This window comes from Schistocerca nitens, chromosome 2 (assembly GCF_023898315.1).
Source record: "Schistocerca nitens isolate TAMUIC-IGC-003100 chromosome 2, iqSchNite1.1, whole genome shotgun sequence".
In the NCBI taxonomy this organism is placed as follows: domain Eukaryota; kingdom Metazoa; phylum Arthropoda; class Insecta; order Orthoptera; family Acrididae; genus Schistocerca; species Schistocerca nitens.
The window spans coordinates 958,795,685-958,817,579 of NC_064615.1; the positions used below are offsets into that span (position 1 = coordinate 958,795,685).

Here is a 21,895-nt window from a genome sequence, read left to right on the forward strand (position 1 = left end):
CGAAGAGAGTCTTTCAGTTTCCCAAAGAGAAGATAGTCACATGGAGCCAGTTCAGGACTGTAAGACGGGTGTTTCAGTGTTGTCCATCCGAGTTTTGTGATCGCTTCCATTGTTTTTTGACTGACATGTGACCGTGCATTGTCGTGCAACAACAAAACATCCCCCTTTTGCCGGGTGGACGAACACGACTCAGTCGAGCTTGAAGTTTCTTCAGTCTCGTCACATATGCATCTGAATTTATGGTGGTACCATTTGGCATGATGTCCACAAACAAGAGTCCTTCGGAATCGAAAAACACCGTGGCCATAACTTTTCCAGCAGAAGGTGTAGTTTGGAATTTTTTTTCCTGGATGCATGATGCCACTCCATTGATTGCCTTTTCGTCTCTGGTGAAAAATGAGGGAGCCATGTTTCATCACCTGTCACAATTCTTCCATGAAATTCAGCTCCACTATTCTCGAACTGTTCCAAAAGTTCGCTGCATACCGTTTTTCTTGTTTCTTTGTGAGCCACTGTCAACGTCCTGAGAACCCACCTGGCACAAACCTTTTTTAACGCCAACACTTTCAGTATTCTGCAAACACTTCCTTTCCCTATCCCAACGTAGCGTGACAATTCGTTCATTATGATCCGTCTGTCAGCAGTCACCAATTCGTTAACTCTCTGCACATTGTCTGGAGTGCAGTACGAGGCCTGCCACTGCGAGGACAATCCTCAATATTGCCGTGCCCGCTTTCATCACGTAACCTGCTTGCCCACCGACTAACTGCACTGCGATGGACAGCAGCATCTCCATACACCTTTTTCTACCTCTTGTGGATGTTTCCCACTGTCTCGTTTTCACAGCACAGGAATTCTATGATAGCACGTTGCTTCTGACGAACGTCAAGAGTAGCAGCCATCTTGAAGACATGCTGTGACGGCCCCACGCACGGGAACAGGTTGAACTAAGTTTGAAAACAAGCGGGAGGATGTATCTACACACTGTAAAACTTTCACACATGCAGAATGAAAACAGTACTTTTACAAAAATAGTGTGCATTTCTTTTGGGCCGGCCGAAGTGGCCGTGCGGTTAAAGGCGCTGCAGTCTGGAATCGCAAGACCGCTACGGTCGCAGGTTCGTATCCTGCCTCGGGCATGGATGTTTGTGATGTCCTTAGGTTAGTTAGGTTTAACTAGTTCTAAGTTCTAGGGGACTAATGACCTCAGCAGTTGAGTCCCATAGTGCTCAGAACCATTTCAACCATTTCTTTTGGAGTGACCCTTGTAGCCGGCCGGAGTGGCCGAGCAGTTCTAGGCGCTACGGTCGCAGGTTCGAACCCTGCCCCGGGCATGGATGTGTTTAATGTCCTTAGGTTAGTTAGGTTTAAGTAGCTCTCTAAGTTCTAGGGGACTGATGACCTCAGAAGTTAAGTCCCACAGTGCTCAGAGCCATTTGAACCATTTTTTGACCCTTGTAGATGAAGTAGCCACCGTTACGTGCGTGGCAGCTGAGGGAGTGACTCACTCGAAGAGGTCGACGCGGCCGCCCTGGTCTGCGATCCTCCAGACGTTGAGCGGCCCTCCAGCGGTGTAGAGTCCGAGCCCCATGACGCCCAGGCACGCACCGAGTGCCACCACGCTCTGGAGGACGTCCGTCCACACCACCGCCTTGAGGCCGCCCTGGAACACCACCACGTTCGTCACTACACCGTGACATTTCTATTGCTTGCGGTTCGCATTTCAGCCTGTGGTAGATAGCTTAATGTCAACTTGGGTAGGACATGTTCACTACAGAGTGGAGGATTCTTCTGTCACCAGTTACTGTGCAGATTCTGTGGATGATCTGCTTTGTAGACCCAATGTACACTACTGGCCATTAAAATTGCTATACCAAGAAGAAATGCGGATGATAAACAGGTTTTCTTTCGAAAAATATACTATACTAGAACTGACATGTGATTACATTTTCACGCAATTTGGGTGCATTGATCCTGAGAAATCAGTATCCAGAACAACCAACTCTGGCCGTAATATCGGCCTTGATACGCCTCAGCATTGAGTCAAACAGAGCCTGGATAACGTGTGCAGGTACAGCCTCCCATGCAGCTTCAACACGATACCGCAGTTCATCAAGGCTAGTGACTGGTGTATTGTGACGAGCCAGTTGCTCGGCCAACATTGACCAGACGTTTTCAGTTGTTGAGAGATCTGGAGAATGTGCTGACCAGGGCAGCAGTCGAACATTTTCTGTATCCAGAAAGGCCCGTACAGGACCTGCAACATGCGGTCGTGCATTACCCTGCTGAAATGTAGGGTTTAGCAGGGATGGAATGGAGGGTAGAGCCACGGGCCGTAATACATCTGAAATGTAACGTCCACTGTTCAAAGTGCCGTCAATGCGAACAAGAGGTGACCGAGACGTGTAACCTTACCATCACGCTGAGTGTTACGCTAGTATGGCGATGACGAATACACGCTTCCAATGTGCGATCACTGCGATGTCGCCAAACACCTATGCGACCATCATGATGCTGTAAACAGAACCTGGATTCATCCGAAAAAATGACGTTCTGCCATTCCTGCACCCAGATTCGTCGTTGAGCACACAATCACAGGCGCTCCTGTCTGTGATGCAGCGTCAAGGGTAACCGCAGCCATGGTCTTCGAGCTGATAGTCCATGGTGCTGCAAACGTCGTCGAACTGTTCGTGCAGATGGTTGTTGTCTTGCTAACGTCCCCATCCGTTGACTCAGGGATCGAGACGTGGCTGCACGATCCGTTTCAGCCATGCGGATAAGATGCCTGTCATCTCGACTGCTAGTGATGCGAGGCCGTTGGGATCCAGAACGGCGTTCCGTATTACTCTGCTGAACCCACCGATTACATATTCTGCTAACAGTCATTGGATCTCGACCAACGCGAGCAGCAATGTCGCGATACGATAAACCGCAATCGCGATAGGCTACAATTCGACCTTTATCAAAGTCGGAAAAGTGATGGTACGCATTTCTGCTTCTTACACGAGGCATCACAACAACGTTTCACCAGGCAACGCCGGTCAACTGCTCTTTGTGTATGAGAAATCGGTTGGAAACTTTCCTCACGTCAGCACGTTGTAGGTGTCGCCACCGGCGCCAATCTTGTGTGAATGCCCTCAAAAGCTAATCATTGTATATCACAGCATCTTCTTCATGTCGGTTAAATTTCGTGTCTGTAGCACGTGATCTTCGTGGTGCAGCAATTTTAATGGCCAGTAGTGTATTTGCACTAGCACTGCGTTTGCATTCATTGGAATTCTGTTATAGTGAAGGAGCAGAAGAAAGAGTTACAGGAGAATATCGGCTTGCTAGAAAGAATGAGAGGCCAGCGGCCGTGCCGTAGTGATATCACCGTTCCAGTCAGATTATCGAAGTTAAGCGCTATCGGGCTTGGCTTCCAATTGGAGGGGCGAGCGTCTGGTGAGCGTAGTTGCAAACGGGGTGCACTCTTGTGAAGCAAACTGAGGAGGTACCTGACTGACAAATAGCGGCTCCGGTCACGAAAATTGACAACGGCAGGAGAGAGACGTGCTGACCACATATTCCTTCATAGCCGCACTCAAGGACTCCTGGTCGGTCAGTACCGTTGGGTCTACAGAGACCTTTCGGACGGAGAGTAATAGTAGTGAGAGAGGAGAAAGAGTAATTGAGTTCTACACAAAAGTTTAGCAAGTCTGTTCAAGGAACATAAGAGCAGGAGATACACTTGGAAAAGTCAGGAGATACGGGAAATTTCCGGTTGGATTACATCACTGGGAAACCAGATATTGGATTTTGAGACCTACCCAGGAGCAGATACAGACTGAGATCACAATTTAGTAATGTCGCAAAGAAGTGGAATATGGAAATACCAGTGAGTGGAGACGGGTGCTTGAAGTACTCTCAGGCTGTACGTAGTGCGATAATGAATAGTTAAAAATGAAAGTTCAGTTGAAGAGTAATGAACATTTCTGAAAAGGGAAATCACGGAAGGTGGGAGGAGAAACAAAGATACAACGTAGACAACTACGAATATAGGCCTACTTCATTTGATCGACGAAATAAGGAAGAACAAAAATCTGCAGGTAAATTCATCAATACAGAAATACATATCACTTAGGAATGTAACAAATATGAAGTACAGGCACCTAAGGCGAAATGATTACAAGAAAAATATTAAGAAATCGAAAAAGCAATGACTGTGGGACTGACTCAGCTCACAGACAAGTCAAAAGAATCTTCAGTGAAATTAAAAACAATGGCGGTAATGTTAAGAGTAAGATGTTAATTCCACTTTTAAATGTAGAGGAGAGAAAGGAGTGCTGAGAAAGATACTCTGGAGGCATATTTGAGGGGGAATTGTCTGATGACCTGATAGAAGAGGAAACTTGAATAGACAGGGAAAAGATAGCGGATCCATTGTCAGAGGCAGATTTTAAAAGAGTTTTGGATGACTTAAGATCAAGTGAGCCTGATGACACAGACAAAATTAATTCAGAATTTCTGAAATAGTTGGGGGAAGTGGCAATAAAACGACTACTCACGCTGGTGTGTAGAATGTATGAGACTGGCGATATACTATCAGACTTTCGGAAAAAATTTCGTCCACACAACTCCAAAGACAGCAGGAACCTACAAGATCGAGAATTATCGCACAATCTCGTTAACAGCACAGGCATCCAGGATGCTAGCAAGAATGGTGTACAGAAGAATGGGAAAGAAAATGAAGGATCCGTCGGATGACGATCATTTTGGCTTCAGGAAATATTTAGGCACAAGACAGGCAGTTCTGACAATGTAAGCAAGACTGAAGCAAATAGAATTGGTCGTCCTGGAAAGCGTTAGACTATGTAAAATGGTGCAATATGTTCGAAATTCTGAGAAAAATAGTGGTAAGCTACAGGAAAAGACAGGTGATATACAGTACGTACAAGAAGCAATAGGGAAGGACAAGATTGGAAGACGAAGATCGAAGTACCCGCATTAAAGGGATGTAAGAAAGGGATGCAGTCCTTCACCTCTACTGTTCAGTCTACATGTAGAAGAAGCAATGACAGAAATAAAAGAAAGGTTCAAAAGTGCAAATAAAATTCAATGTGAACGGTGAGATTGCGAATTATACGAAGTTAAGGAATTCTAGCTAGGCGGCAAATAACCCCTGATGGACACAGCAAGGAAGAAATAGAAAGCAGACTAGTAAAGAGGGCATTCCTGGCCAGGAGAATCCTGTTATTATCAAATACAGACCTCAATTTCAGGAATAGATTTCTGTGAATGTCCTTTAGAGCACAGCATTGTGTTTTCGTGAAACTTGGACTGTGGGAAACCAGAACCGAAGAAAGTCGAAGTCTTTGAGTTATGGTGCTACACAAGACTGTTCAAAATTTAGTGGACTTATAAGGTAAGAGATGAGGAGTTTCTCAGGAGAATAGGCGAGGAAAGGAATACATGGAAAACACTGACAAGAAGAAGGGGGTGGGGGGATGGTATAACATGTGTTAATAGATAAGGGAGTAACGTCCGTAATATTCTGAAATATTACGTCTATTCTTCGAGGAACACAGACATATTAGTAATTTGAAAACGACGTATTAATTTTCCAGAATAATACTATTGTGAAATATTAATACTTTCAATTCAAGTTGTTATGTAAACTTCCGTAATGCTAGAGAGAGCTATAGAGGGAGAAATCTGTAGAGAAAGACAGAGATTCGAATACATGCAGCAAATAACTGAGGACGTAGGTTGCAAGTGCTACCCTGAGATATAAGAAAAGGTGGCACAGAGATTCCTGATAGCCGCTTCAGAAAAGTTAGATAACTGATGGCTCTGAAAAAAAACAGTGTTAAAGTGGAGCGTTCAAAGGGTTTTCTGTAGGTTTAGCATCATAATGGAAGCAAGACATCGAAACATGTTCACAGTATTTGTAGATGTAGAAAAAGCGCTGTAAAATGCAAACTGGTGCCAGATGTACGATATTTCGGGGTACTGGATATACGTTATAGGGAAAGATGTGTAATGTAAAATATGTAGAAATCGGAATACGAGAATTGAAAATGGAAGACCAAGAACCAATTGCCCGTATTACTCGAAGACAGAATGTATGACACGGATGCAGGGTGCAGTTCTGTTGTTCCTATTGTTTAGTCTCTACATCGAAGAGGCAGGGTAGAATTCGCGAGGGGCAAGGATATCCTTTACAAGCTGCTGTCCATAGTGTGAGCGAGGAAGAGTTACAGGACTTGTTAAAGGCAATTGATGGTCTATAGATCACACAGTGTGCTTTGAGAATAAGCCGACAAAAGACTTAAGTGATTAGGAGTAGCAGAAATGACATTATCGAAATTAACATCAGCACTGTTGACCACGAGTAGACAAAGTGAATGAATTCTGCTACCTGAGAAGGAGGACAACGCACGAGGTTGCAAGAAGGACGTAAACCCCAGTCTAGCACAGGTAACGGAGTCATTACTGGTCAAAAGAGGTTTACTAGTATCAAAGATTTGTGACAATTTGAGGACGAAATTCCTGAGAATGCATGTGGATAACGCGCCGTGTAAAACCTGAAAGTGAATGAATGAATGCCGTATGACTAGGGCCTCCCGTCGGGTAGACCGTTCGTCGGGTGCAAGTCTTTCGATTTGACGCCACTGCGGCAACTTGTGCGTAGATGGGGATGAAATAATGATGATTAGGACAACACAACACCCAGTCCCTGGGCGGAAAAAATCTCAGACCCAGCCGGGAATCGAAACTGGAGCCTTAGGACTGACATTCTGTCGCGCTGATCACTCAGTTACCGGGGGTGGACAAACCTGAAAAGAAGAGAATCGAAACCTTTCAGAGATGGTGGTAAGAAATTAAGATGTCTTCCATTCCACAATTGCTGCTGATACTGCAACCAGTAAAGGATTTGAGATAAAATACAGTCTTGCTTGCGGAGATTTTTATTTTCAAATTTCAATGGCGCTTTTCGCCTGAGGTAGGCATCTTCAGATTATCTGCAATGCAAAAAATTACGGAAATAGGTATAAGGAAACATCCTGATTCCACCTTGTGCAAAAACGTACTCTACGGGTAACAGTTTTTTGCAAACTTACAGACACAAGTCACGGCGCATGCTGTCCGTAAAATGATTGCACGTTATGAGTACATCGATAAAATGCGGCTGGGATACCAAAAAGTTGAAAATCTCCACTTCCTGTCAAGTGCGTTCCCCAAAATAACAGGACAGATGAAAAATTGCAGAGGATATATTTTAGGAATTGATAGAATAGAAGTAATTGGCTTTGAAATGGGAGTAAGTAGTGCAGTGGAATCAGAGACATGGCGTTGGTTAGACTATTCATTATCAAATGTGTAGGACCGTATTCGTATACAGAACGTAAATACCCTTATAAATCATTGTGCACATAATTTCTAAAATGATAGCGGTAAAAATAAATTTAAGCTTAAGTTCCGGTAAGGTAATTATACGTTATGAAAAGGTTGTCATACATCTAAAAAACAAGAATTATTTATGTCTTAAAGATAAGGGAGTCGAACAAGACGCCAATGAGACACCCTAATACTTCACCGCACCTATGTTAAACTTCTTTAAAAACGGACAAAAAATGATTGATTTTTGCTAATCATTGAGGAGGCCATCAAAAACGTGCGTTAAGCGATCTCAGATTCCTCAAGTATATTGAGTTTTTGACCAATATGGGCATAACGCAAAATTTGTGTCTTATTGATGGAAGGCGTACTATGTTCTACGAATAACGAGTGTAGTTTTTTCTGCCCTCTTTTTGTGAGCAGGTGTTCCTGAAACGTAGTTTTAAACAGTCTTTGCGTTTGTAAATAATCTAAAGATGTTTACCTCAGGCGAAATGCCTCTTTGGAATTTGAATATAAAAACCTCCGCAACCAAAAGTGTATTTTTATCTCAGAAATTACGATGTTCTTCGCAAAACCAATGAGGAGAAGAATATATGGAAGACATTGTTAAGAATACGGGACAGGATTGTCGATTATGTGTTGCAACATCAACGAATTAGTATTCGTGGGAGCACCAAAGGATATAAACTGTTGGCGAAGACAGAGACTGGAAAATTTTCAACAAATAATTGAAGATATTGCGTGCAAGTGCTACACAAACAAAGAGTCACGCACACGCTGGGAATTCATGGCAGGCGGCACGAAACCAGGTAGAAGACTCATGTCTTCAATTTAAAATAAAAAAAAGAAAGGAAGAAAGAAAGTTGCAAGTTGGAAAATAGTACAAGTACACCGAGACGTATACTGGAAGAATGGTTTGATGTGTATGAATGTGACTAACTGACTTCTTGATCTAGATCAGGAAAAGAACATCAGAATACTATAAACTGTCATAACTATTTTAAAAATCATGCTGTTTCTGAGTGTTAATACGAAAGGTTTAAGTGGTACTGAAATTCAACAGAAAAACTGAGTTGCAAAGATGTCTGAAAAAAGAAGGTGTATGTTTACATGTTCAGTAATGTGCTGTACTGAGTGGATACGGATTTCGTGTTCGCCTGGGTTATGCCAGGGGCAGAGTTACAGTCCATTTCTCTTGGAGGGGGGGGGGGGGGGGTTGTGACTGTTGAGTATAATCAAAACTACTAAAGAAACTTTGCGACTTCCTTTATACGAGGTGGCAAAGATCACTAGGAAGAAATGAGAAAATTTGTTCAATTGTAACACATTTACATCTACACTAGATGGATACACTTCAAATAAGGGTCAGGCAGAGGATTCATCGAACCACCTTCACAATAATTATTCATTATTTCATTCTCGAACAGCGTGTTGATAAAGCAAACAGCTATATGTCTTTGTGCGAGCTCTGATTACCCTTATTTTATTATGAATATCGTTTCTCCCTATGTAGGTCGACGCCAGCAAAATACTTTCGCATTCGGAGGAGAAAGTTGGTGACTGAAATTTCGAGAGAAGTTTCCGCCGCAACGAAAAACGCCTTTGTTTTAATAATTTCCACCATAAATCTGCCCTATTCCCTATAATACCAAGCGTGCTCCTCTTCTTTGGACTTTGTCGATGTTCTGTGTCAATCCTATATGGTAAGGAGCCCACACCGCGCAGCAGTACTCCAACAGAGGACGGACAAGCGTAGTGTAGGCAGTTTCTTTAGCAGAGCTGTTGCATCTTCTATGTGTTCTGCCGATAAATCTCAGGCTTCGTTTCGCCTTCCCCACTACATTTTCTGCGTGTTATTTCCCATTTTATTTTATTGCAATCGTAATTCCATGGCGTTTAGTTCCATTTACGGCCTTTAGAGCCGACTGATTTATCGTATAACCGAAGAATAAAGGATTCCTTTTAGCACCCATTTGAATAACCTCACACTTTTCATTATTTAGGGTCAACGCCAATTTCCAGACTATACTGATATCTTTTTTAAATCGTTTTGCAATTCGGTTTGATCTTCTGACGACTTTAATAGACGATACACAAAAGCATCATCTGCAAACAACTTAAGACCGCTGCTGCTAAATCGGTTACAAAAACGAGGAACAGCAGAGAGCCTTTGATATACTGCGGGGAACGCCAGAAATCACTTCTGCTTTACTCTGGGACTTTTCGTCAATTACTACGAACGGGCCAGCCGATGTGGCCGAGCGGTTCTAGACGCTACAATCCAGAACCGCGCTGCTATTACGGTCGCAGGTTCGAATCCTGTCTCGGGCATGGATGAAATCTGTGTGAAATCTAAGGTCATCAGTCCCTAAGCTTACACACAACTTAAACAAACACACACACCCATGGCCGAGGGAGGACTCGAACCTCCGCCGGTATCAGCCGCACAGTCCGTGACTGAAGCGCCTTATACCGCTCGGCTAATCCCGCGCGGCATGAATGTGTGTGATGTTCTTAGGTTAGTTAGGTTTCAGTAGTTCTCATTCTAGGGGACTGATGAACCCAGAAATTAAGTCCCGTAGTGCTCAGAGCCATTTTTGAACTACGAACGGGGACCTCTCTGACAGGAAATCACCAATCCAGTCAAGATTATGTCAGCTGTTACATATGTCGTGAAGCATTCATTTAATATCGATGCTGTCATGGCTGTCTCCTTTTCTGTTTGATACAGCCGAGTAACTAAGAATTTCGAACAAAAATTAGGACAAGGCGGTGATACAGTTCACAGAGTGCAGTTAAATGAGGATAACTGTGAATTGTGAAGATTTCGGATAAATAGGATGCAAAGAGTTTACTTTGCTCGTTCTAAGACGTGTTAGAAAGAAATTAGGTTCACCGAGGAAAAAGAAAGTCAGGAAATATTAGCCCGAGATAGAATTATTCAAAGGTCAGTCAATCGTTTATCAGCTGAAAGTGCAGTGCTTTTCAGTGAGAGTAACATTTTGTACAGCAGTCGGCGAAAACTGTAAAATATTTGAGGAATTTCTTTCCATGTACTACAGCTGCACTTGCTTTCCAATTACTGTTCAGAAAACTAATTCTGTGAACATTGGACCGACTTTAGAGCTGAGTTAAAAATAACAATCTGAGCACCATACAATAACTAACATTACAATATGACCATAGCATGGTGTACAAAACCTCCCATTGTCACATGGGGCAAGTTTCGTTTACGTTCATATTGTAAGAATCGGCTAATATAATGCTTAGCTGCTTTGCAGACATATCTGAAGCATTTAAAATGTAAAATGGTGCAAAAACATAAAAATTCTGAGAAAAGTTTGGAATAACCTGTAGGAAAAAGACGGGTAATGAAGAAGAACTAAGGATATGGACTTAAGATGGGCCGATATTTCTAAATGGGGACAAATTTCAGAAACTGATACCTGAGGGGATAAAAAATAAAGATGTTCATATCATCATATGTCCGGAAATTTGTTTCTAGGAGGCAAATTCACTTGGAGGTGGATGCAGACAGTGTAGGTTTCAATGATGAAAAGCGCACGTGATAACAAACCAAGTAAGTGGGAATATTCTCCCTGTTTGATGATGTAACCTTCTTCTATTTGCAGGCGGATTTTTTTATTTTTTTATTTTCTGATTAGCCGTTTCATAGTTATAATTTCAAAGCAAGACGCTGCGATTTTGTATATCGTTGTAGCTATTCTGGAGGAGAGAACACGGATGTAAACCTTGAGCTCTCGTTGGTTACATCATATGTCTTTATTAATAAATACTCTCTGCGTTTGTCAGTCACGAGTCTGTAAATCAGTTCGTTAATAGGTGCAATATATGTGAGACAGTGGTGGAGAGTAGCTGTCACACCTGCTCGCTGTCACTATTGTGAAGGGCGATATGCACCTATTCACCAAGGAGGAATGGCAACTTCATGGCCGCATTTCAATACAGCATCGCCGCATTCAGTTGTTGTTACGAGTAAAGGACAATCATACGCAAAGCTGCAAGTGATAGCTTCTGCAAGAGAGAGCTTTCTATACAGACATATTACGTCAATAGGCGTCAATAAAGTGACAATGAAATGTGCTGCATATTTTGGCAGAAAATGAAAAATCATTAGCTCTAATAAATACCGCAGGAAAGAATGTTGAGTGAAATAAAACTTACCTTACTCCTGCTGCCTGAGGTCTCGCTGCTGCCACCAAAGACGTCTACTTGAATCGGCAACGGTTCTATTGTTACGTAAAGACAGTGGGCTCTTTCTGCATAACTGTTCCAAAGTTTGTGTAAATGACACCCTGAATTCCTTCACTTCGGGGAGTACCTTCCAGAGCGAAGCGACAAAGGTGTAAAGTATCATTTGTCTTAAAATTCTTCGTCTTGTTAGTAACCCTGTTCTTGACAAACGCCCTAATAAGTTAAATAGCGTTGAATCAGCTATGCGGTACATTCAAGCACGGAAGTTTCTTTTCCTTATCCACTAAGCGCAATACACTTTCCAAAAAGTATTATTATGACCCAAAGATCAGTCGCGCATGTTCCAGTGTGTAAGCTTCAGTAAATTCCCGCCATGGCAGGGCATTAAACAGAAGCTCCACATTGTTGGGTTCCTCCTATGTAGTAACGCAGTCCTTTCTCGATCTCCTGGATGGGTTCGGTGATACTGAATTTATCATCGTGTGATATGGAACCTGGTCTACAAGAATCGCAGATCTGTTTGTTAATTTTTTGAGACCGCTCCTAAATTACTCTTTGTTGTGTCTGTCATTCGTCTCAGAATGATAACCTACTCCTCCTTTTTTGTGCAATGAAACATAAGTCAGCATTTTGCACGAACCAGTCTTCGTCCCCGGTGTGCCTTTTTCCAGGACCGGGTGGTGTCTGAATCCCGCCTTTTTAGCCATTCCTCCCTGATAAGTTTCTCTGTGATAATCATATACATTTTCCGAAACATAATGCGTCTTTTGTTCCTGCTATCCAAACTTTCTGGAATGATTTGCACCACACCAATTATCAATAGTGTAATAGACAGTCCATCCAATGTTTCGTAAGTGTTTGGTTTCCCGCAAGAACTCGCCGCTTTTTCCTGAAAAGTTGTTATTTTCCATCAGCAAAGGTTGAATGTAGAATGCTTTTTGTATACGAAGCGCATTTTCCGAACACCACGCCAAAGGGTAGTTTCATTTTTATCAGGAAAGTCTACCGCTTCAATCTTCAACTTTTCAATACGGCTGCTATAGTTGAAAATGGCTTTTGCGTATTTATGTCGTTGATTTTCCTTCTTATGATTCCCTGTGTAAACTCGTGCAATGAAGACTTCTTCCGCCTGCCGGTTATTTATTTTTTTGTTATGTAGGACGGAGTTTCAGTATACTCTCTCGGAAGCCCGCGCACGGCTCTTGTTCGGCCTCTAAGAAGCACGCGCACTGATAACCATAGACTTTTCACAAGTTTGTAAATGATGCATGGTTTCATACAGGTACAAGGCAACCTGCTGTGTTACGATAGACTCCTTCAAACGAGTACACAGCAACGAATGGGATCACGGTTGTTATCTATCCGACGGGAAGCCCCGCTGTAAATACTGAGACTATGAACAATGAAGTGGAAATAGTGGCTGGAGGCTACATTGCACACGCGATCAAGAGCGCGTTAAGACTCAAAAGCAAATAAAGTAATGAGTTTATATTAGCGCTTTATGTAGATTTTTGTGCATAAAAATTACAGCTTTGAAAGGTAACAACAGAGCTTGTATCTACATTTCTCGTTAATATGCATCTTCACTAGGCGAACTGCGGTAATCCACATTCACCATTATTAGGAGAAAATGTATAATCTGAAAGCAAGGAAAATTTGCCTGTAAGTAAAGAATGATTGTAGCTTTAAGCGGTAAAAGGGACGTTTTACTCCTAGTGACGGTCTGCTACCGCGTATTCCCTCCCCCCCCCCCCCCCCCCCCGCCTCAATGAACTAAAATTTATCATTCGTGCACCAAAAATGTAACTATTCCCACAATTCCCAGAAGATGGAACTCGTAGATGTATGTCATACTCTGTAACCAGAATACTAGCTCAAAGTCAAGGGTCAACTACAAGGTGCTGTGGAAGATCATGCCGAAGATATTAGTAGCACAGGTAAGGAAGTACAGTTGGAGAATATCGAAATGAATTCAGGAATGGTACAAGATATTTACCCCAAAACAACTGTTAGAACGTAGAGTCTTAAAAAACAAAAAAGATGTAGTAACTCTCGTGGCCTTCGCAGAGGCATTTGAAAAAATGGTTAAAATGGCTCTGAGCACTATGGGACTCAACTGCTGAGGTCATAAGTCCCCTAGAACTTAGAACTACTTAGACCTAACTAACCTAAGGACATCACAAACATCCATGCCCGAGGCAGGATTAGAACCTGCGACCGTGGCGGTCGCGCGGTTCCAGACTGTAGCGCCTAGAACCGCTCGGCCACACCGGCCGGCAGAGGCATTTGAGTTCATCGACTGGAGGACTCTTACAAGGATGAAGAAGAGAGGACTGGTCGGCAGTAAACGGGAACTAATAACGGCGATTCTGACAAAGAGAAGGGCGAGATGTAAGAGGACCACTATCTTGAAAGTATTTGAAAGGAAGGCTGCTGTCGACGGAGAGATGGATTATCCCCATTTTCGTTCAGCGTAGCACTAGACGAGGTGATCAGATAGCAGGGAGCAATAAGCGAGTAATGAAAAGAGATATATACAATAAAGACGCTACAAGGCCGTGGTGAGGTACGTAGCCATTTATACAACTGAGACGATAACACTGGGATGAAATAGTCCACGAAAACAACAAAAAGGAAAGAGAAGAAAACGAAGAAGTTCCAATACACAAAGAGATGGGGTGAGAAATGGCTGTGAAGACTTAGGAAAGAACTGTACTGGATCATGAATATAACAGTAGAAGTTAAATTGAAAAGAACTACTTTTGACAGACATGTAATCAGGATGAGTATGGATAGAATGGCGATATCTGATGGGAAACAACAGAATAGACAAGAGGAGAAACAAGACCCAAATGCGTTGTTGAACTCGAGTCAAGCAAGGGGCTCACAATGATGGAAGGGAAGGAAAATAGGAGAAGCATGTGCGTACCGACAAAATCGACGACAGAGGAGGATATAGTAAAAGAATAGAGCGTCCCCACAAAGCAGACAAGAGAAGAGGATACTGAAGATCCCGGAAGAGGAAGGAAATGAATAAAGATATTCTTGAAGTAGGAGGGCAAAATCTAATTCACGAAGAGGCTACCCGTTGTGTTAAAGAGGCAGTAACGCCAGAAGAAGAAAAAGTGTAAGAGGAAGAAGGAAATAGATTACAACTTCACTCGTAAATACCATGAAATCCTTCAGTTCCGATAACCCTCTGCTGGAGGCTTTGTTGCCTACAAAACACATTCAGATAGTGAATTTACATCGACAAGACCGCAGTAAACATTTTGAAGCGTTATGAAGAGAGCCCTCGGCTCATCTGTTAGTGGACTCAGTCCGTAAGCTGCTTCTACGTGTGTAAACAGTCATATATCACGGAAACTATGCTATGTTTTAGGTATATTATTTATTTACTCACCAACATAGTGTAGAAGATACACACAGCGCATACAATAGGTGAGATCACGTGCACACCGATACCAGAAACTGAAAGAAAGGAACATAGAGAATTACAGACACTCGCCTAAAACAATAAGTGAATTGATATGTTGTATGTGCACATGTGTAACACAGTGTGATGTGATAATTCATAAATTCTTCTGGCAGTATATTTGAAATACATTTGGCCAAATCAAATATTTCTGTTACTATTAGTTATTTTACGGATATGGCCCGCTAGAACTGAATGTATACCGGGGCAGTAGAAACAATCTTCTATAATTTCATGAAGTGTTTACTAACAGATCTGTTATAGTTACAGTACATGCGTTTGGTGGTAAGTGTCGAACCAAATGGTTCATTCTCAAGCCTGACCTTCGGAAGCAAGTGCCTAGTCTTCATAGCAAAGATCAGAATGGTAATATATGCTTTACAAAGTGATCGCAGACAATTGTCACAATCAAAATATGCCTACTTGGCAAATGTGATTCTGACTTGCTGAGTATTCACATCTTGATTGTGACGAGAATCTGCAGTCACTTTGTAAAGCACGTATCGCCGTTTTGGTGTTTGTTATTAAGTTTAGGCAATTACAGTGCAGCCCCAGTGGGTCAGGCCTGAGAATAAACCATTTGGTTCGAATCTTGTCACAAATATATGAACTGCAATTGTGACAGATTTGTTAATAAACGTTTCCTAGCATACTAAAAACGTTGTTGGTCCTTTATCAACAAAATGATCAAACTGCAAAATTCTTCTATAATTTTGGACTAGTAAGTGAAAATCAGAAAAAACTATTTCCATTGTGTTTAAATCTGGAAGGAGCTTCTGAGAAATCTGTTATTTTCATAATAAAATAGCCTTCGTAAATTGCTGTAGTGTACTCTATTTGAGAATTACAGCTGATAGTTACTGAAGACGGTGCAAGATGACAGTGGCGAAAAATAATAAAAAAATAGATGTTATGAATGGACGGCAGGTAAATCCGTTGCAATGGAAATGAGGAATTAAAAAGGCTGATTCACCTGCCTCTACCAATGCCTTCAAATACTACAGAAAATGTTTCCATACTCTCGACTCGCTAAGTACAAACTATTAATCATCCATAAGAATTGAACAGGACTTTTTTCTAGCAAATTTAATAAAGTAAATATTTATACTAGGCTTCGTTTTTGGTGCAGACCACGGTTTTCGAGCTATTCAAGAAAAACGCGTTTGAAGGTAACTTTTGTACATTTTTCTTGAATAATTCGAAATTACGGGCTGTAGCGAAACCGCTCCACAATAGGAAATTTAGCTATATCAAATTTCCTACAAAAAGGTCCCGTTCATTTTTTCTGTAGGACTAACAGTTTGCAGGTAGCGAGCGAGGGAGTATGTAAATCTTGCACTTGGTTTCTGACGCCATTACGAGTTGCATAAAAACAGTGGTAGGGGAGATGAACAAACCCACATGTTTTCAGACAACCAATTACACGCTTAAAGCAATATTATCAGTCAGATATACACTACTGGCTATTAAAATTGCTACACCACGAAGATGAGATTCTACAAACGCGAAATTTAACCGACAGGAAGACGATGCTGTGATATGCAAATGATGAGCTTTTCAGAGCATTCACACAACGTTGGCGCCGGTAGCGACGCCTACAACGTGTTGACATTACCGATTTCTCACACACAAACAGCAGTTGACCGGCGTTGCCTGGTGAAACGTTGTTGCGATGCCTCGTGTGAGGAGGAGAAATGCGTACCATCACGTTTCCGACTTTGATAAAGGTCGGATTGTAGCCTATCGCGATTGCGGTTTATCGTATCGCGACATTGCTGCTCGCGTTACTCGAGATCCAATAACTGTTAGCAGAATATGGAATCGGTGGGTTCAGGAGGGTAATACGGAACGCCGAGCTGGATCCCAACGACCTCGTATCACTAGCAGTCGAGATGACAGGCATCTTATCTGCATGGCTGTAACGGATCGTGCAGCCACGTCTCGATCACTGAGTCAACAGATGGGGACGTTTGCAAAACAACAACCATCTGGACGAACATTTCGACGACATTTGCAGCAGCATGGGCCATGAGCTCGGAGCCCATGGCTGCGGTTACCCTTGACGCTGCATCACAGACAGGAGTGCCTGTGATGGTGTACTCTACGACGAACCTGAGTGCACGAGTGGCAAAACGTCATTTTTTCGGATGAATCCAGGTTCTGTTTACAGCATCATGATGGTCGCATCCGTGTTTGGGGACAACGCGGTGATCGCACATTGGAAGCGTGTATTCGTCATCGCCATACTGGCGTATCACCCGGCGTGATGGTATCGGGTGTCATTGGTTACACGTCTCGGTCACCTCTTGTTCGCATTGACGGCACTTTGGACAGTGGACGTTACATTTCAGATGTGTAACGACCCGTGGCTCTATCCTCCATTCGATCCCTGCGAAACCCTACATTTCAGCATTGGTTCCTCTGGCCTATTTTACATTGCCTTTGAAAGAACGAAGGTGACTTTTCACATCGGAAATCCTCAGCCGCAGTCGCTGATGGTGAATATTATCGTTTATATAACAAACGAATGCACTCATTGTGAAAACTCTCAGCCACACCGAAGCCGTCTTCCAATGAAAGACACAGACAGTGACATATTTCGCACATCGATGCATGAGCTGCTGGATACCTTGATTGTAACGCTCTATTTCTTAAGGAGAAGTGCCAATTTCTTTCTTCACTTCATTACCGTCCTTCAAATATATGGCATGTATTCAGCTTCTCACCAACGGAAAAGAGGAAGAACGGAAATTAATGAGAGACAATAAGGGTGAGAATGGGATGTGTAACAAAATATCATATGCCAAACTAGCCTCATGCATTATTGTGTGATGTGAAGACTATGCTGGTGCCTTGTCGTACAGCTATCAAACTCTCTTGTGCGAGCCTCCTCCAGCGTTTTCTTTCGACAACCCTCTACAAGATCGACACAAAACGCTAGTAACACTTTTGATTACTATTTTTGGCTGATGTAGGTGTATTCTGTCAGCATACAACATGGCAAGTCGAGAAAGAGCAGAAGTAGATCGTGGATGAAATCAGGGTTCTACCCTTTCTGTTCGTGGAATAGTGGGTGAGGGGGAACGGGGAGGGGGCGCCTTAGATGACAAATGTTCCAATGCCTGTCCTACTGCTCCATCTACATCTACATATACATGGATACTCTGCAAATCACATTTAAGTGCCTGGAAGAGGGTTCATCGAACCACATTCACCATTATCTATTATTCCAATCTCGTATAGCGCGCGGAAAGAACGAGCACCTATATCTTTCCGTACGAGCTCTGATTTCCCTTATTTTATCGTGGTTGTCGTTCCTCCCTATGTAAGTCGGTGTCAACAAAATATTTTCGCATTCGGAGAAGAAAGTTGGTGATGTGAATTTTGTGAGAAGATTCCATCGCAACGAAAAACTCCTTTCTTTTAATCATGTCCAGCCCAAATCCTGTATCATTTCTGTGGTGTCACTGCTAGACACCACACTTGCTAGGTGGTAACTTAAATCGGCCGCGGTCCTGTAGTACATGTCGGACCCGCTTGTCGCCACTGTGGGATCGCAAACCTAGCGCCACCACAAGGCAGGTCTCGAGAGACTGAGGAGACCTCGTCCCCAGTTGTACGGACAACATAGCTAGCGATTGGACGTGCTAAGCCTTGCTCTCATTTGCCGAGAGATAGACAGTAGAATAGCCCTCTGCTAAGTTAAATGGCGACCACCTAGCAAGGCGCCATTTGTATCAGTGCCAATAGCTTACGAGTATGCAGGAGAGATGTATTCCAACAAGAGAATAAAGTTAAGTATTAAAAAAGCTACGTATTTTTCTTTAGTGCATTTATAAGTCTCATGTTTCAGACTTCACGCCCGTCTGCGTTAGCCTTGCGTGCCCTATCGGCTACAGCATTGTGTCTGGGCTGTATGGTCTAGACACAACAATTTCTATGACACTCTCTCCCATATTTCGCGTTAATACAAAACGTGGTGCCTTTCTTTGAACTTTTTCGATGTACTCCGTCAGTCCGATCTGGTAAGGATCCCACACCGTGCAGCAGTATTCTATAAGAGGACGACAAGCGTAGTGTAGGCAGTCCTTAGTAGGTCTGTTACATTTTCCAAGTGTCTTGCCAATAAAACGCAGTTTTTGGTTAGCCTTCCCCACAACATTTTCTATGTGTTCCTTCCAATTTAAATTGTTCGTAAATGTAATACCTAGGCGTTTAGTTGAAAATACGGCTTTTAGATTAGACTGATTTATCGTGTAACTGAAGTTTAACGAGTTCCTTTTTGCACTCATGTGATAGATCTCACACTTTTCGTTATTTAGGGTCAACTGCCACTGTTTGCACCATTCAGATATATTTTCTAAATTCTTTTGCAGTTATTTTTGATCTTCTGATGACTTTATTAATCGATAAACGACAGCGTCATCTGCAAACATTCGAAGATTGACTCCTAAATCGTTTATATAGATAAGGAACAGAAAGGGTCTATAAAACTACCTTGGGGAACGCCAGAAATCACTTCTGTTCTACTCGATGACTTTCCGTCAATTATTACGAACTGTGACCTATCTGACAGGAAATCACAAATCCAGTCACATAACTGTGACGATATTCCATAAGTACACAATCGCAATTTCACTACGAGCCACTTGTGTGGTACAGTGTCAAAAGCCTTCCGGAAATCCAGAAATACGGAATAGATATGAAATCCCTAGTCAATAGCACTCAACACTTCATGTGAATAAAGAGCTAGTTGTGCTTCACAGGAACGGTGTTTTCTAAACCCATGTTGACTATGTTTCAATACCTCGTGATGACTGGGTGTTTGTGATGTCCTTAGGTTAGTTAGGTTTAATTAGTTCTAAGTTCTAGGGGACTGATGATCATAGCCGTTAAGTCCCATAGTGCTCAGAGCCATTTGAACCATTTTGAATATGTTTCAATAGACCGTTTTCTTCGAGGTAATTCATAATGTTCGGACACAATATATGTTCCAAAATCCTGCTGCATTTCGACGTTAACGATATAGGCCTGTAATTTAGTGGATTACTCCTACTACCTATCTTGAATATTGGTGTGACCTGTGCAACTTTCAAGTCTTTGGGTACGGATCTTTCGTCGAGCGAACGGTTGTATATAATTGTTAAGCATGGAACTAATTTATCAGCATGCTCCGAAAGGAACCTAATTGGTATACAGTCTGGACCAGAAGACTTGCTTTTATTATGTGATTTAAGTTGCTTCACTACTGCGAGGATATTTACTTCTACGTTACTCATGTTGGCAGCAGTTCTCGATTCGAATTCTGGAATATTTACTTCGTATTCTATTGATAAGGCATTTCGGAAGGCTGTGTTCAGTAACTTTGTTTTGGCAGAACTGTCTTCGATAGTATCTCCATTGCCATCGTGCGGAGAAGGCATTGATTGTTTCTTGCCGCTAACATACTTCACATACGACCAGCATCTCTTTGGATTTTCTGCCAGGTTTCGAGACAATGTTTCGTTGTAGAAATTGTTATAAGCATCTCGCATTGAACTCCGCTGTAAATTTCGAGCTTCTCTAGAAGATCGCCAATCTTGGGAATTTTGCGACTATTTAAATTTGGCATATTTCTTTCGTTGTTTCTGCAACCGTGTTCTAACCCGTTTTGTGTACCAAGGAGGATCAGCTCCGTCGTTCGTTATTTTATTTGGTATAAATCTTTCAATTGCTGCCGATACTATTTCTTTGAATCTAAGCCACATCTGGTCTACATTTATATTATTAATTTGAGGTGAATGGAAATTGTCTCTCAGGAAGGCGTCAAGTGAGTTTTTATATGCTTTTCTGAGTAGGTATACTTTTCACTTATTTTTCGAGGATTTGGGGATTAAAATATTCAATCTCGCTACGACAGCCCTGTGTTCACTAATCCCCGAACCGCTTTGATGCTCGTCATTAACTCAGGATTATTTGTTGCTAAGAGGTGAAGTGTGTTGTCACAACCGTTTACTATTCGCGTGGGCTCATGAACTAACTGCTCGAAATAATTTTCAGAGAATGCGTTTAGCACAATTTCGGATGATATTTAATGCGTACCTCCGGAATTGAACATGTATTTTCGGAAACATATCGAGGGTAAATTAAAGTCAGCACCAACTATTATCGTATGAGTCGGGTACTGTTTGAAATGAAGCTCAAGTTTTATTTGAACCTTCCAGCACCTGTATCATCTGAATTGTGAGGTCGGTAAAATGACTCAATTTTTATTTTATTCCGGTTGCCAACAATGACCTCTGACCATACTAACTCATAGGAAGTATCTACTTCAATTTCGCGACAAGTTGAACTACTTCTGACAGCAATAAACACGCCACTGCCAACCGTGTTTAGCCAATCCTTTCGGAACACCATTAGGTTGTAGGCAAAAATTTCTGCTAAGCTTATATCCGCTTTTAGCGAGCTTTCAGTGCCTACAACGATTTTAGCATCAGTGCTTCCTATTAGCGCTTGGAGCTCTGGTACTTTCCCAACATAGCTACGACAATTTACGACTGTTACACCAATGGTTCCTGTATCTACGTTCTTCCTGTGTTCAGCTTTCACCCTTTGTCACTGAAGTCCTTCTTGTGTTTTCCCGAAACTCTCTAACCTAAAAAATCGCCCAGTCCACGCCACACAGCCCCTGCTACCCGTGCAGCCGCCTCCTGCGTATAGTGGACACCGACCTATTCAGGGGAACCCGAAACCCAACCACCGTTTGGCGCAAGTCGAGGAATGTGCAGCCTACATGTCTGAGCCTTTGATTCAGACGCTCCACTCGGCTCTGTACCAGAGGTCCGC

The 21,895-nt window shown here is 42.4% G+C and overlaps 1 protein-coding gene across 1 annotated transcript in view; it reads right to left on the minus strand.

The window, feature by feature from the left end:
* Positions 1-21,895, minus strand: part of LOC126234736 (sodium-coupled monocarboxylate transporter 1-like) — a 146,727-nt gene that overhangs the window by 59,760 nt on the left and 65,072 nt on the right. The window contains exons 5-6 of the mRNA XM_049943481.1: positions 14,999-15,066; positions 1,509-1,663 (exon numbers count right to left, since the gene is read on the minus strand). Of these exons, the coding sequence (XP_049799438.1) occupies positions 1,509-1,663; positions 14,999-15,066 (223 nt within the window). The remainder of the gene's footprint in view (positions 1-1,508; positions 1,664-14,998; positions 15,067-21,895) is intronic.